This window comes from Poecilia latipinna, unplaced genomic scaffold, assembly GCF_001443285.1.
Source record: "Poecilia latipinna isolate Pla-1442-1.1 unplaced genomic scaffold, P_latipinna-1.0 Scaffold1026, whole genome shotgun sequence".
In the NCBI taxonomy this organism is placed as follows: Eukaryota; Metazoa; Chordata; class Actinopteri; order Cyprinodontiformes; family Poeciliidae; genus Poecilia; species Poecilia latipinna.
Window position 1 is genome coordinate 166588 of NW_015113642.1, and position 14167 is coordinate 180754.

Sequence of the window (14167 nt, forward strand, 5' to 3'; positions counted from 1 at the left end):
TTCAGGCGTGCTTAGATATTTGCACCAGAAGAAATACCTAAGACTTTTATATTTTTGCAGTGTGGAAAGAAATTGCTTAGAATTAGGCATGCGCGTGTGTTAAAATGGCCCAGTCAAAGTCGAGAAATAAAGACTGAGAGGAATACATTTGAAATGCCAGCAAAATCCATCTCAGGACTTTGGCCAAAAAGTAAATTGGTCCAATTCAAGACCATTTACACGCTGTCCTGTTTGCTTCCTTGCTTGAAGTGGTTGGTTTGTGTGTCATAACGAACTCTGAACATTCCCTCACTCCAAGTTTTCTGCTCTCCCGTCTCCTGACAGCTCTAACGCACCGTCTCCTCCCCCTCTCCTCTCCAACACTGCAGCCCTCAACACCTCGTCACGGCCACTCTCAGCTTCTCAAACAGCACGACGACGCCACGCATCACATCTCACACACACACACACACTTCTTCCTCCCCGTCGTCTGAGATGAAATGTAAAATAACACATGCAGAAACGCATACGGTACATACTGTACCAGCAGCTTGCTTACATCCTGTCCTGTTGGTGGAAATGTCACACAGATGTAAAACGGATTCTGACTGTGGAAATTTATTTGCATGGAGTTTCAGTATTCACGGAGCATCCTGAGTGGCGCCAGAAATCATTATTAGTGTGGTGTGTGCAGGTTAATCTCTTTGTTTTCCGCCTCTTTTCCTCCCACTCTTGTTCTGAATATTTTGTTTGCAGCTCCTGCTGAGAGGAGGACACAGACTGCAAAAACACAGAATCTTACAAAGTATTTTGTGTCTAGTTTCCAGTGCAATTACCTTAGTATACTCAAAATAAGACAAAAACTAACGGTAGCACTTTATTAGAAGTGTCATTTGATAAATAATGACACTTTAATGCAAAGTTACATTATAGTGTCCAATAAAAGTCTATTTTAAATGTCCACTTTGCCTTATTTTGTAAATAATTACACTTTTAATGCAAAGTTGCATTAAAACTTCCATTAAAGTTCTATTTTAAGTGTCAACTTTTTCTTATTCGGTAAATAATGACAATGCAAAATTGCATTAAAAGTTGCATTATTTCCTGACAACAGTGATGAATATTTGTGAAGACTCCTTCATGACAGCGTCATGTCAGTCACATATTAGTTCCACTTGCAGATTGTTTCACTTGTGGGAAAAATGTTTTGCTATAAGTGAAATAATCTGGCTTTTAATCAATATTAAACTTGAGAAAATTTACTTGTAATTTAGTTTTGTCTTATTTCAAGTGCACTAAGATTTTGCACTAGAAGTTAGACCAAAAATACTAGGTAATGTTTTGTGTTTTTGCAGTGTAGGGACTTTGGTAAATTGGATTAGGGGAACAAAGATAACATCAGGTTTTGGGCAGTATAAATCTGAGCTTGTCGCATAATGACACATATACATTGAGTATGCTCCAGTTTTTATTTGCTTCTTTTCATAGTTTCCAACCTCCGCAGGCTTCATTTTGAATCCTCCTTTCCTTTTTTAGGGCACCCTTTAGACAGAATCCTTTAAAATCTCCTCCAGTTTTAAGTGGATTAATCCTGCAGAATTACTTCTTAATGCTGCCGTCGTTGCAAAGGGGAAAAAAGTGGAACACTGACATGAATGCATGCTTGCTTATAGATAAACATGTTTGGTATCATTTGGCAATTACTCATGACTCTTTATCTAATACTTAAATGTTTAACAAATGTTGCAAAGAAAGCCGTGTGTTTTTATTATTTTTAATTCCTTCCCACTCGTGCATGAATGTGTTGGTGAGATTACAACAGTTGAAGATTTAATTCATCGGTTGCTACTGTTTCCTCTGGAAAAAGATTTTAATGTTATATTTTTAACATATGACCCCCTTAATGCCAATATTTTCTTAGCATGTTTGGAAAAATAAAACATTATTTATACTCTAGAATCATCTGATTTAAAAATACAGTTAAGTTGTTTTGAAGTACCATGAAACAGACAAAAGAAGCATTTTACTTGCAGTAGGTAGCAAAGTTTTCTTCAGTTAGGAGAATCATAAAGACGCTAATAAGGGAGTCATGCTAACGCCCTAGCTGTGAAGCTAATGGCTAATTAGACTGGAGCCTGTTCAAGGGTGAATTTCCACCATTCACAGCAACTCAAAGTCAAAACCAGTTTGGAAAAATACTTTATAAGATCTTAATAGCTCCTTTATACCTCACTGGTTTTGCATTAGGCTGTCGTTTAAATCGATGTACTATTTATTTTAAACTAGGATCATTCCTGCTGATGCACAAAATGTATTAAAAGTCTGCTAAAATTCAGCAACATTCACTGAGGTTTTATTAGCTTTCCTTTCCTATTCATAATCTTATGTTTTGTTTTCTTGGACTTAGAGTTGGTCGGCTGTGAGTAGCTGCTGGTTACCATGAGGATACATCTAGAAATCTGTGTGTAATTTAACAAAGTAACACCCAAAATGTTCAGATATAAAAAGCAGTGAAAGCATTTCCCTCTTGAAAACAATCTAAGGTTTAAAGAATATTCCTGTGTATTGGTTTAAGCTTTAGATGGAGGAAATTCCTCTTTGAGTGGACAACTAGATTAGTAGATTAACTAGTTAGGAAACAGGAAGTCACATGACTTGCTATGACTTTTTATATATAGTACAGGAAGGCAGAGAATAATTTGGTAAGCAGCTACAGGTGCTGAATCCTGGTATAAATATGTGTTACTTGAGGCTAGCTAGCTGCCTCGTTCTCGGTGTTAGCTTTAAACTGAAGAGCTATTAGCTTAACTGCAACTCTTCTTTATTATGTTGACTCTGACTAATTATTAGCTTTACTCTAGCTAGTTACTCTTTGTGGTGATTAGCTTGAGTTTGACTAGATGTTAGCTCATCAACTACTGGTTGTTGCTTGATTGTAGTTACTTGTTAGCCTAACTCCGACTGCTTGTTGTGCAACTTTTGCCAGTTATTAGCTTGAATCTACCTAGGTGAGTGCTTGAGACTGTGTAGTTGCTAGCTTGACTATAACTAGTTATTTGCTTGATTCTGACTTGCTATTAGCTTAATTTTGGCTAGTTTTTTGCCCGATGGTGTCAAGAAACTACTTTGAGGTTTAGCTGTTGTGATTGTGTTCAATAAAACACTAAGCATAAAACACTACTGTGATAAAAAAAAATCAACAAAAAGAAAAACGTTAACAGTTGCCCCCAACACTGCTTGCTTATTGACATTCTCTCTTGTCATACTTTTCAAAATACTTAATAAAAGCTGTTGCTACAACTTCAATAAAGTTGACATGTCTTTAGCAATGATTAGTTTGGAGAAATAATAAAAAAAAAATTATAAAAAATGTACATTATTAACTCAAGTTGAATTAACATAAAATTTTAAGTTTTTATACCTCTTTGACTCATTTCTAATTTAAGTCAACTTTATAATGTCCATTTTGTGTTGGGAACCAAACCCCACACACTGGCACCAAAACTTAGTTTTTAGATGGAAGTTGTCCATCAACCTTTTATATTCTTCCCCTGTTGGTTTTAAGGTGGACAGTGATTTCAAATTGGACAGCCAAATCAGAGCCGTGGTTAAGTCCAGTTTTTATCATTTAAGGCGATTGGCATCAGTGAAATCTTTTCTTTCCAGGCAGCATTTTGAAACAGTGATCCACGCTTTTATTTCGACTCGATTGGATTACTGTAACTCACTTTATCTGGGAGTCAGTCAGTCGCTGCTCTCACGTCTGCAGCTGGTTCAGAATGCTGCTGCACGACTTTTGACAGGAACTCGAAAGAGAGAGCATGTGACCCCTGTCCTGGCCTCACTTCACTGGCTGCCTGTATATTTTAGGATTCATTTTAAAATTCTTATGTTTGTTTTTAAATCACTGCATAATCTTGCCCCGGCTTACCTCTCTGAGCTTCTTCACCTCTATATACCCTATCGGTCTCTCAGGTCGGCAGATCAGCTGCTCTTGTAGGTACTGAGATCCAAAAGGAAGCTCAGAGGGGACAGGGCTTTCTCTGTCATGGGCCCCAAGTTATGGAACGACAGGTTAGAGAGGCCCCTTCTCTGTCCACTTTTAAAGCTCGTCTTAAAACCCATCTATTTTACTTGGCTTTCAACTCCAGCAGGATCTAGTTTTAAATTGTATGTTGATTTTTATTATTATTATTTATTTATTTTATTTTATTTTTTATTGTCATGTTGTGTTTTAATGTACAGCACTTTGTATCAGCTGTGGTTGTTTTAAAGTGCTTTATAAATAAAGTTGGTATGGTAAGAATCTGTGCCTCACCATCACTCCAGGTTTAAAAACCCAAAGATCGTGATGAATTCTGCAGGTTGCTAGGGGCAACCAACCTGTCAAGCTGCCTGATGCATCCTGTCCTGTTTTTAAAGCTTTATCCCTTTGCTGTGCATAGTCATATATAATACATAATACTCCCTGTAACCTTTCCACCCTATAAATATTATGTTTCACCACCCTGGGTTAGTGATGGATGGTCTTGGATTTCCACCGGTTGCAGTAGAAAATTAACTTCACAGTTCAACTGTTATGTGCGATGTTAATTATTACCCATCTTGTTTCACCTTTCCTGTGGTTCTATAATATTATGTTTTAGGCCTAAGGGAAGCTGGCAGGGTGCTCTTTCTCACCAAGCAGAGGGAGGCTGGGGTCTCCATTGGTTCCCTTGGAGACAACATCCCATAAATCATAGAAAGAGGTTTTCGTGTGGCTCATTCGGAGTCACGCTGGATCGATGGACGAGGCAGGGAAAAGGAAGGACCCCCACCGCCCCCAAGCCCGCAGAAAAACCCATGATTCTCTCAGCAGTCAGCAGCCATTAACACGGAGCTGAAGCTGATTTTAGTGTAAACGTGTAAATGGTAGTGTTAGCCCTTAAAAGAAGGAAAATAGCAAGAGAAATGATCACAGGAGACAAAGTCACACAAAATGTGTTACAGACAACAAAACAAAAATATTCTCATGACAAAGAGAGCATCTTATAATTCCATCATTTTTGTATAATCTTTTTAACTGCAAATTATTTAAACTACATTTTTCAACAAAACCAAGTGTTTTACATTACTTGTACCAACTGTACAGAAATAATTAATAGGCAGCCGATTATTCTTATTTAAACAAATCAAACTGCCAGACGCCATAACGGGACACGAGGCCTCCTGCCGTTAGCAGTAAAGCTAAACTAGTTAGCTGAAGACTTTTCACGCTGCACATTAGCACCAAACAAACTACTCTGTGATGCAAAGCAAACTAAATACATACAGGGCTAGCATACATCCTCATGTCATTCTCTTACAATTCTTACCCCACTAATTACCTTAAAATGATGAAATGATTGCAGGAAACAAAATCACTGCTCTTCCGCTCACTCTCTTGTGTTGAGCGAGAAAAAAACCACTCAATACTCCTGAGTCCCCCTGGTGGATCTCGCAAGTCACAGCGCTAAACTCACCCCTCTTCCCCACAAAGGCAATTCAATTACTGGACACGGAAAAAGGCTTAAGTGGCTAAACGAAAAATCTGCAGAAAGTGCCAGATTTTCAATTCCACTAACTGGGACGTATTGTGCAAAATTCACAGCTTGCACGTTTTCATTCTTCCATTTGGGACTCTGCTGCTTCTAAAAACTACCCAAGTTCTTAAAAAGAACACCCAGGTAGTTTTTGGCAATATGTTAATGTTTTTTGTGGTTTAGTGAAAAAAGCTGTTTCAAAAACCTCTGGAATGTAATGTCACAAATCAGCAGGCACTGCCCGTCACCTAGCAACCCCAGCAGAGTTCCTCCCGTTACCTAGCAACCCCAGCAGAGTTCCTCCCGTTACCTAGCAACCCAAGCTGAGTTCCAGAACATTTGGTCAGCTGGTTTTACCGCTGCATGTGCTGTACAACGGCTGCTTGTTGTTGGCTTGCCATTCAGAAACCACTGAATTCTTGTCTTTTGCACATTTTAAATCAAATTAAGTAATCCTATGAATGCAGATAATCAAAATAAATGAACCTAATTTTAAAAAAGTCAAATTGATCAGCATTATACCCTGCAACAGTGGCCAATTGCGGAGGATTCATTATTGTAGAGCTTCGGCAGCTAATCAGTCAAACAGTATTTTCTTATTTTAAGACATCAATTTAAGAACACATTTGGGATTTAGCTATTAATTAGTCTTTTTCAGGCCATTAAACTATCTGTAAGCACCATTGTTGTGATGACCGTATTATTTTTTCAGCTCATTTCTAAAACTGCTGATCAGCAGATTCATTGTCTGGAGCCAAATCAGCCACTTACCACGTTTTTAACCAGCCTATTGTGTGGTAAGCTTGGGTTTCATACCAATAAACTGCTACAAAGGCGCCTTTTAAGATGTTCGCTCTCTTCAATTAGTCGCCTCAAGAAGGCGTCGCATTGGTTTTGCCAGATAGCCCTTGGAGATTTGATCTGCTAACCTCAGCGTTGTCAGTGATGCGCTTCCTTGGCTGAGCCGCAGGGTGCGAGCAGAGCGCCCCATAAATTATTCCATCCAATACTTCATCTATCTCCATGCATCAAGCTCAAACTCCCGAGTCTCCCCATCCTGCAATATTTCAATTTTCTGCGGAGATTCATCAAGAGGAGTTCAATACTAATACAATAATGCTCACGGCGTCCGCTGGGCCATGCTGCGGCATCGTCAAAAGGGCCGAAGTTGAATGAAAACAAAGAGATAAATAATAGAAAGAGAGACGAGGATGCCAGCAAGCAGCAGTGGAAATATGAAATACATTCTTTCTCATGTCGGAGAAATCCTTGATTATTCTCTTCTAGCTCTTTTGTATCAGCACTCTCTCCAGGCAGGCTCAGTGGATACGTGTCACGGTGCAAAGATAGGAGAAAGGTGGGAAAATATAGATCATACATCTTTCTGTAGCCAGGAATGAACGGTGCAGCTCACAGACCCTTCATCACACACCCTACAGTTTTCATTAATGCAAGTCTGCACTCCACGACTGAAAGACAAACTTGAGTCTTTAATAAAATAGACAAGGACATGACAAGAAGCAGATTCTGATTGAAGTTTGGGATCTGGAGATTAGGCTGGAGGTCAGAACACCTGCAGCCTTCCTGTCAAATTATGGAGTCCGTCTCAGTCTTTGCACCTGAAGTGAATGTTGTCGTCTTCTTGTTCTTCTTTTTCGCTTATTGTCATTCTCTCCTGTCATACGAGGCAACGCCGCGTTTTCTGTTTGCCTTTCAGAAAGTTGTTCATTCCACATAGAAACAATGCAACTTCTGGAAAAGTACAAAAGTCAGTTGTATTCACATCACATTGGAGAGAAGTTCAGTGACATTTAGTTCAGTTTGTTGCATTGGAAACTGTTCCGAGTGAATATAATCTGCTAACTTTAACTAAGGTAAGGTAGTTTTATTTGTGTAGCACATTTTCAGCAAGGAGGCACTTCAGTGAATTAGAAGGAAATACAAACAAAACAACAAACCAAAGGGTGAAAGTATAAAACTAAACGTTGGCTCCCCATGTTTAATAAGAATAAATAGTTCATCATTTATAAACTAATAGGAGTTTCTTTCGGTCTTGCTCCGATATTAAAAGTATAAAACTAAATGTTGGTTCTCCATGTTTGATTCTAACTTTAAACATATTATGATAATTACAAATCTGTCTGTCTGAACAAACCAGCAGAGTTTTATATTCGTAAGTGTAATGAAGCATGTGGGGACTCATTCTGTGAAATTCTATTCAGTTTATTTATACAAAAATCTGAAGAAGCAACAGATTTAAGTATTAATTTTTGTTCTTCTTGAATGTTGTAGCTATCAGTAGTTGTGTTTTGATGTCTCTACTGTCATGGTTTTTATCTTATTTACTCTATTCGTTGCTTTTTCTGCCAGCTCTAATACAAATTGCCCTCTGGTGGATATTAAATGTACCTCGACTTTGGAAAGAAAGTGAATTGAATGCAGTTTTATACATCAGCTGATTCACGGCCCAGTATTTGTGGATTTTTGAAAATTTTACCTTTTTGCTGATAGTAAAATATGCAAAGGAAAATACAGCCTGAAATTAAAAACTGGATTAAGAAGAAATATTAATTTTAGGGTTTTTACTGGTCTTTTGCAAATCGGGTAATAACCATGAAGGAGGTTGCAACCCTTAAAGAAGTGAGATTTTTCTCTGCAGATTTATCCTGTAAAATCAAACTGATGTGAGGTAAATGGTTGTGAATGGCTGAGCATGAACAGAAGCATTAGTGAGTCCGTTTGAACTGCGGAGAGTCCAACTTCCTCCTGCCAGAAAATGAGACATGAGGTTTGTCAGAATTTCCTGCCTTGGTCCTCGTTACTCGTACACGCCCGACATCAGCTGCAGGTGTTAAATCCAGACATGAGCTGTGCAGACGAATCGAATGTGGCTTTAAGATGTAAAGATAAAAAGTGATGCATGGTAAAACATGGCAGAGGTTTTAAAGGCTTTTAGTTTCCATGTCTGGCTCTAACTCTGAGTTTCTCTCTTTGGGACTTGCCTTGATGATGCTCTATCTCCAAACTGATATTAAATATCATAAAAGAAATAAGATCTGATACAGCTGTATATCATTTATTATATATCTTATGTTTTAAAGTGATCACATTTAAGTTGTAAAACTTCCTTTCTGTCAGATTTTGGAGACTGAAAAATCTTTCATTTAATATCTTCGTAATAATGAAAAGAAAATCATAGCTCCCATTTCCTGGTAAGCCTTAACAGTCCAAAGACTTATTCAGAACCAAACATGCACATATCCTATTGTTGTAATAGTGGGCCAAGCAAATCAAAAGTCTTCACTTTTTACAATGGAAGGACTTGGAAAAAGTCTTGAAGCGGCTGAATAAAAAGTCTGCAGAAAGTGCCAGTTTTTCAATTCAATTAAAGGGGACATATTATGCAAAATTTACAGTCTGCAGAGATCCATTTGGGTTTCTGCTGCTTCTAAACACAACAACCCAACCTCTTAAAAAAACAACCCGGCTAGTTTTTATCAAGAAGTTAATGTTTTTTGGTGCCTGGAAAATGAGCCGTTTTAAAAACCTCTGGAATGTACCGTCACATTTCAGCAGGCACCGGCTGTTACCTAGCAACCCCAGCAGAGTTCCGCCCATTACCTAGCAACCCCAGCAGAGTTCCGCCCGTTACCTAGCAACCCCAGCGAAGTTGCAGCTGGATTTACTGCTGTATGCGCTGAACAATGGCTGCTGGATACGACTGGTGTTTTGTTGTTGATGTACCACCCAGAAACCACTTGTTACATTGTTGTTAGTTGTGCAGGAGGCTCCACTTCTGCTTTTCAAACATGTACGGTTGTATAATTGTGCGTCTGTTTGCAGCCATTTTCACATGTGAGTGTAAATGTTGAGTTGGAGGCGTGACCAGCAGCAGCTTATTTGGAATTAAAGTGACAAGACGCCCTAAAACAGCTCAAAACTGAGACTATCTCATTATCCAAGAATGATTTAGTGCAAAAAAAATTACTGAACATGTTTTGTGTAGACCATAGAATTATCCTAACTTGTCCAAGGAAGCGTACTAAGTCACATTTAATGGATTAATCGACAGAAGAATTGATAGAAGTGACATATAAAATAATTGGTAGTTGCAGCCCTAGCAGTACTTTAATTTAAACAATATTTACTCCTTTGGTTGCATCTGAAGGATCAACGGTGAACATACTGGGATCTTCAGAAAGGAAACACTTTGAGAGGAAGCTGCAGGAAGTGTTCGAGGAGGAGCATAGCGGGTCTGTTCTTGTGTTTTCCTGTTGGGCTGGGCCTGAATGCCTGAAAGGCCCGGTGTGTTCCTGCTTTCCTGCTCTCTGAATGAAGGAATTAGCAGCAGCAGCAGCAGCAGCTCAGCTCCAGACTATTTATAGCCCAAACGCCAGAGAGAGACGGGGAGAATAAAGAGAAGTCGAGGTTAGAATATGAGCGTTGATGCACGCGTGGGTGGATTTTACTTCCCTGCATCACATGATCACAACAATCTCTGTCTCATTTTGCTTCATTCATGCCTGTCCTCCCTCCTTCCACTCTCTCTGCAGTCATTTCTCGTGTGAGTGTCCCCCACATCCCCTCTGGTTTCCTTAAAGATTCCCAGTCACCTCTGTATGCTGTGGATGAGCAATGAAGGCAGAAATGGGATCCAGCACCACAGAGTCCATTTTAAATGATCTTTTTAGCCTGCGGGGAATTGGGCCGACTTTAACAGTGCTTAGATAATAAGCTCCCAGGCTTTGGCCGCCCGTGTTCTTCTGGCTCGGCTTCTGTAGCGCAATCTGGGATATCATCTTATTTAACACTGGGACTGATGAAGTGCATCTAATGGGATTTGATGAAGTCTGATACAGGCTGTCCTATCAATTAAGCATCCCATTTAAGAACCAGCGCACACTGACAGACCTTACAGGGGACTGGAGCGTCCCTGGGTAACACTTACCTGCTGGCCTGTTAAGCTTTGCAGGAAGAAAGCAACATTTATCACATTTATGTCAAAGTGATGCTAATATTTGAGAGAATGTGATTACTTTGATATAATTTAATACTTGCTATACATACTGTATGTATACAGGAACCCCAGATGGCATTTTAGTTTTGTTTGAACTCACTTGCAACTCATTTAAGAATAGAAAACATTTTCGCTAAATGTAGTTTCCGTTGACTACATTTGCCATTTCTAATATAATATAAATTTTGAAACTTGTTTTTGGATAAGTTTTGGCACTAGGAGGAGGTGATTTTTTTTTCTTTGGCTAAATCAAAATTGGTTTATTTTCCAAAACTGCATCTTTCACATCAGAACTGGCTGTTACTGCTGGTGGAAACCACGAAGAAGACAACAGGAAGTGGCTGGAGGATGATGCCGCAGCATTTTGTTTTGACGAATTATCGCGTAAACAAACTCATTCACATACGATTTTAATTGTTTTTTTTTATTTAATGGAAACACCACAATTGCAAAATTGTGGCTTTTTTGGACATAATCAGAATATCAAACTTTGCAAACATTTGTACTGGAAACATATTTCGTGTGGAAAATCATACATAAACCTAAACTTCTAACTTACTTTAAGTGCCGATTTGCAAAGCATTTAAAGTAAAAATAATGTATTGTGCAGATTTTCCTCACACTGGCTGCAGGTTAACATTCTGCTTAGAGATGAATGGAATAAAATATAATTTATTGACCTACAAAGTATGGAGATAAACACTCATGTGTTACTTAAATGGCATCAAATCGCTCAAGATTAACACATACAAAAATGGTCAAGTGTTTTGTTCAAGTGTAAATGAATTGGTTTCATGAATGAAGCCCAAACATTGATGTTGCAGTTTGGAAATTGACAACAATCTGATGCCAAACTTCCAGCTGAGTCTGTGAGTTTCGCCATGTCTGGTGCAGGGAAGCGTTGCGTCACGTCAGCTGATTCTTCCACAGCTTCACTTAGATTTCATATGCAGTGATATGGGGGTAGTAAGAGAAAGTCATAAACTTTTCTCATCTTTTGTCATTAATCATTCAGTTTGTTGATACGCTTCACATTTTGAAATGCTGACTCGGCCGTTTCAGAGCCGCTTGGGCAGCGTTGTGTTAGCAGAACCTGCAGCCCCGGGAAAATATCCTGCAATACTGTGAAGCAGAGATAACCTTGAACAAAAATAGAGAATTAATTCATTATGTATGCATCTATGAGCTAAAAAGACGTTAAATAGCTACCCTGCAAATATGAAAGGATATTAATTGTAATCCTTTATGCTGCACAGAAAGAGGAACCACTCAGAGAACAAAGTTTTATTATTTTTTTTATGTTTTATAAGGCGTTTTAGAGCTCATTCAGACTCCTCTACCGGAAACCAGAAGTGGGTTGTATTTGCAGTGACTCTTATTTGAATAAGCTGTGGTAGTAAAATTATTAGAGGATCAAAGAGCCCGGCTACCTGGGAGGCAAACCCAAAATATAAACTCAGCTGTCAGGGGAAATCAGGGGCCAGAGTTCACCTCAAGGCTGACTTTTTATGGTCTACATGGTTGCAAACATACGTTCATTCACATGTTCTCCATTCTGGATAGAAGACGGGCTGACAGGCCGTAGTCATCATTATACAGTACAAGTCATGTCTCCTTTTTCTCACGTTTTTTTTTTTTTTTGCTCTCCTACCTCTCATCCTCCAAACTCTCTCTTGCTCCCACATAAATAATACACCCCATCGCTTTCACTGCAGCTCAAAGGGCCATCTCTTCAGGGCTTCTGAGGCTGAGGTGGCCAGGAGCAATGCATGCAAATTACCCTTCCTGCACACACACGCAGACACACACACACACACACACACACACACACACACAAAGGGCTCCCTCTGCATGATCCTGCTGCTCAGTGAGTCTCCTACAGCTCTGAATGGAAGGTGCCTGGAGAATGAGAGAGGAAGAGGAGGGATTTGAACCAGGAAGCGGTAATTAATGGATGGATGGATGGATGGATGGATGGATGAATGGATGGAGTGGAGGCAGCCATCATTGGATCTCTGCGCCTCAATACAAGTTTGCAAACACCTGGAAAAGTCGGACGTTTTGGTATTTCAGCTACGTTACGACTGTCGCAATAAATCAGTTAATCTCATGATGAGTTGAAATAAGTTTCATAATTTTTTTAAAAGGCCTTTTTTTTTTAGAGAATAAAGAAATACTGTTTTGTGTGGGTTTTCATTTCTGCTTCATTTTGTTGTTTTTGGTATTTTTGGATATTTAAAATCTTTTCCAGTGTTAAGTATTCTTTGCTAAATTAAAGGTGACCTGCCATGCTTTCTTGAACAAGTTGGGATCAGTCTCTAAGTGTTATAAACATGTTCATTACACTTTTTGCACTCGCATGTGAAATTGGCTGCAAACAGATGCATACAACCGTAAGCCTTTGAAGAGCAGAAGTGGAGCCTTCTGCACAACCAATAGGAATCCATCAATGGGTTTCTGGATTATAAGTCAACAACTAAACACTTGTCATTTTCAGCAGCCATTGTACAACTCATACAGCGGTAAAATCCAGTTGACCAAACATGCTGGAGCTCCACTTCAGTTGCTAGGTAATAAGGCTGGGGTTGCTAGGCAACTGCGCAGTGCTTAATGATCAGGAGATCTTTTTTTTTTTTAAGTGGCTAATTCTTTAGGTACCAAAAAAGATGAAGGTACTGTTTGTTTTTCAAGTGCTTGGGTTGTTTTTTTAGAAGCAGCTGAGGCACAAATGGAAACACAAAAATGTGAAAGATGTGGATTTTGAACAGTGTTAGTTTTTTGATGTTAGAGAGAGCAAACCTACATTATTGTACCATCATTTATGTTACTTGTTAAGAAAAAAACTGTATTTTTGTTTACAACAAACATTTCTGAGACAGTTTATTGTCCAGCAAAGTGCATCCATACGTTGCCATGCAGTTTGCAGCAAATAAATAAGATCATACTGTATCGTTGCTCTTTCCTCAAAGCCGACTGCATTAGCAGTTTGCGTAACATTTGGCCACAGATTGCTGCTCATTCATAGCTCCAGTTAAACATTCAGCACCACAGACAGCGCCGCCGCGGATCAACACCGACGCTGAAAACATTTCACAGCTTTTCCTCCGCCTCGCCTGTGGGTGTAGCGACTTCCCCGTTCGCAGCGATACGCGCAGCACAATTAGGGCTGTGAGGTCAGCGTAGTGTCTGTCACCGCGCAATCTGCTGCTGCGATGCTTTCAGATGGCGACTTCTTGTACACAGCTTGTCATAAATCATTGAGTCCGCCGTGATCTGACAGGGTTTCTGCTTCAGAGGCACGACAGCAAGAGGTGTCTGAATGCAAATCTGAAGAATTATGTAATAAGCAAGGAAACTAAACTCAACCTGTGAACGCGTATAGAGTGAAGTTTATCCACCACATGTTCTTTTGTTAAACTACAATTTTCTTTAAAGGTAATTTTATTTATAAAGCACATTTTCAGCAACAAGGCAATACAAAGTGCTTCACAGGAATGGTCTAATTTGCTTTAATCATCTACAATTCATCATTTCATTGACTTTCTTTTTTAATCAACCTTTCATTTTTTAAATTATTACTTTTAGTTTTAATCATTTAAGTTTTTCTTAA

The 14167-nt window shown here is 39.0% G+C and overlaps 1 protein-coding gene across 4 annotated transcripts in view; it reads left to right on the plus strand.

The window, feature by feature from the left end:
* Positions 1-14167, plus strand: part of nlgn2a (neuroligin 2a) — a 145971-nt gene that overhangs the window by 109075 nt on the left and 22729 nt on the right. Inside the window, exon 5 of one of the 4 annotated variants that reach the window (XM_015051046.1) lies at positions 1094-1104. The exons of the other annotated variants lie outside the window; for them this stretch is intronic. Within the exon in view, the coding sequence (XP_014906532.1) occupies positions 1094-1096 (3 nt within the window). The 3' untranslated portion in view covers positions 1097-1104. Of the gene's footprint in view, positions 1-1093; positions 1105-14167 lie in introns of those variants that run through there. 4 annotated transcript variants of the gene reach the window in all.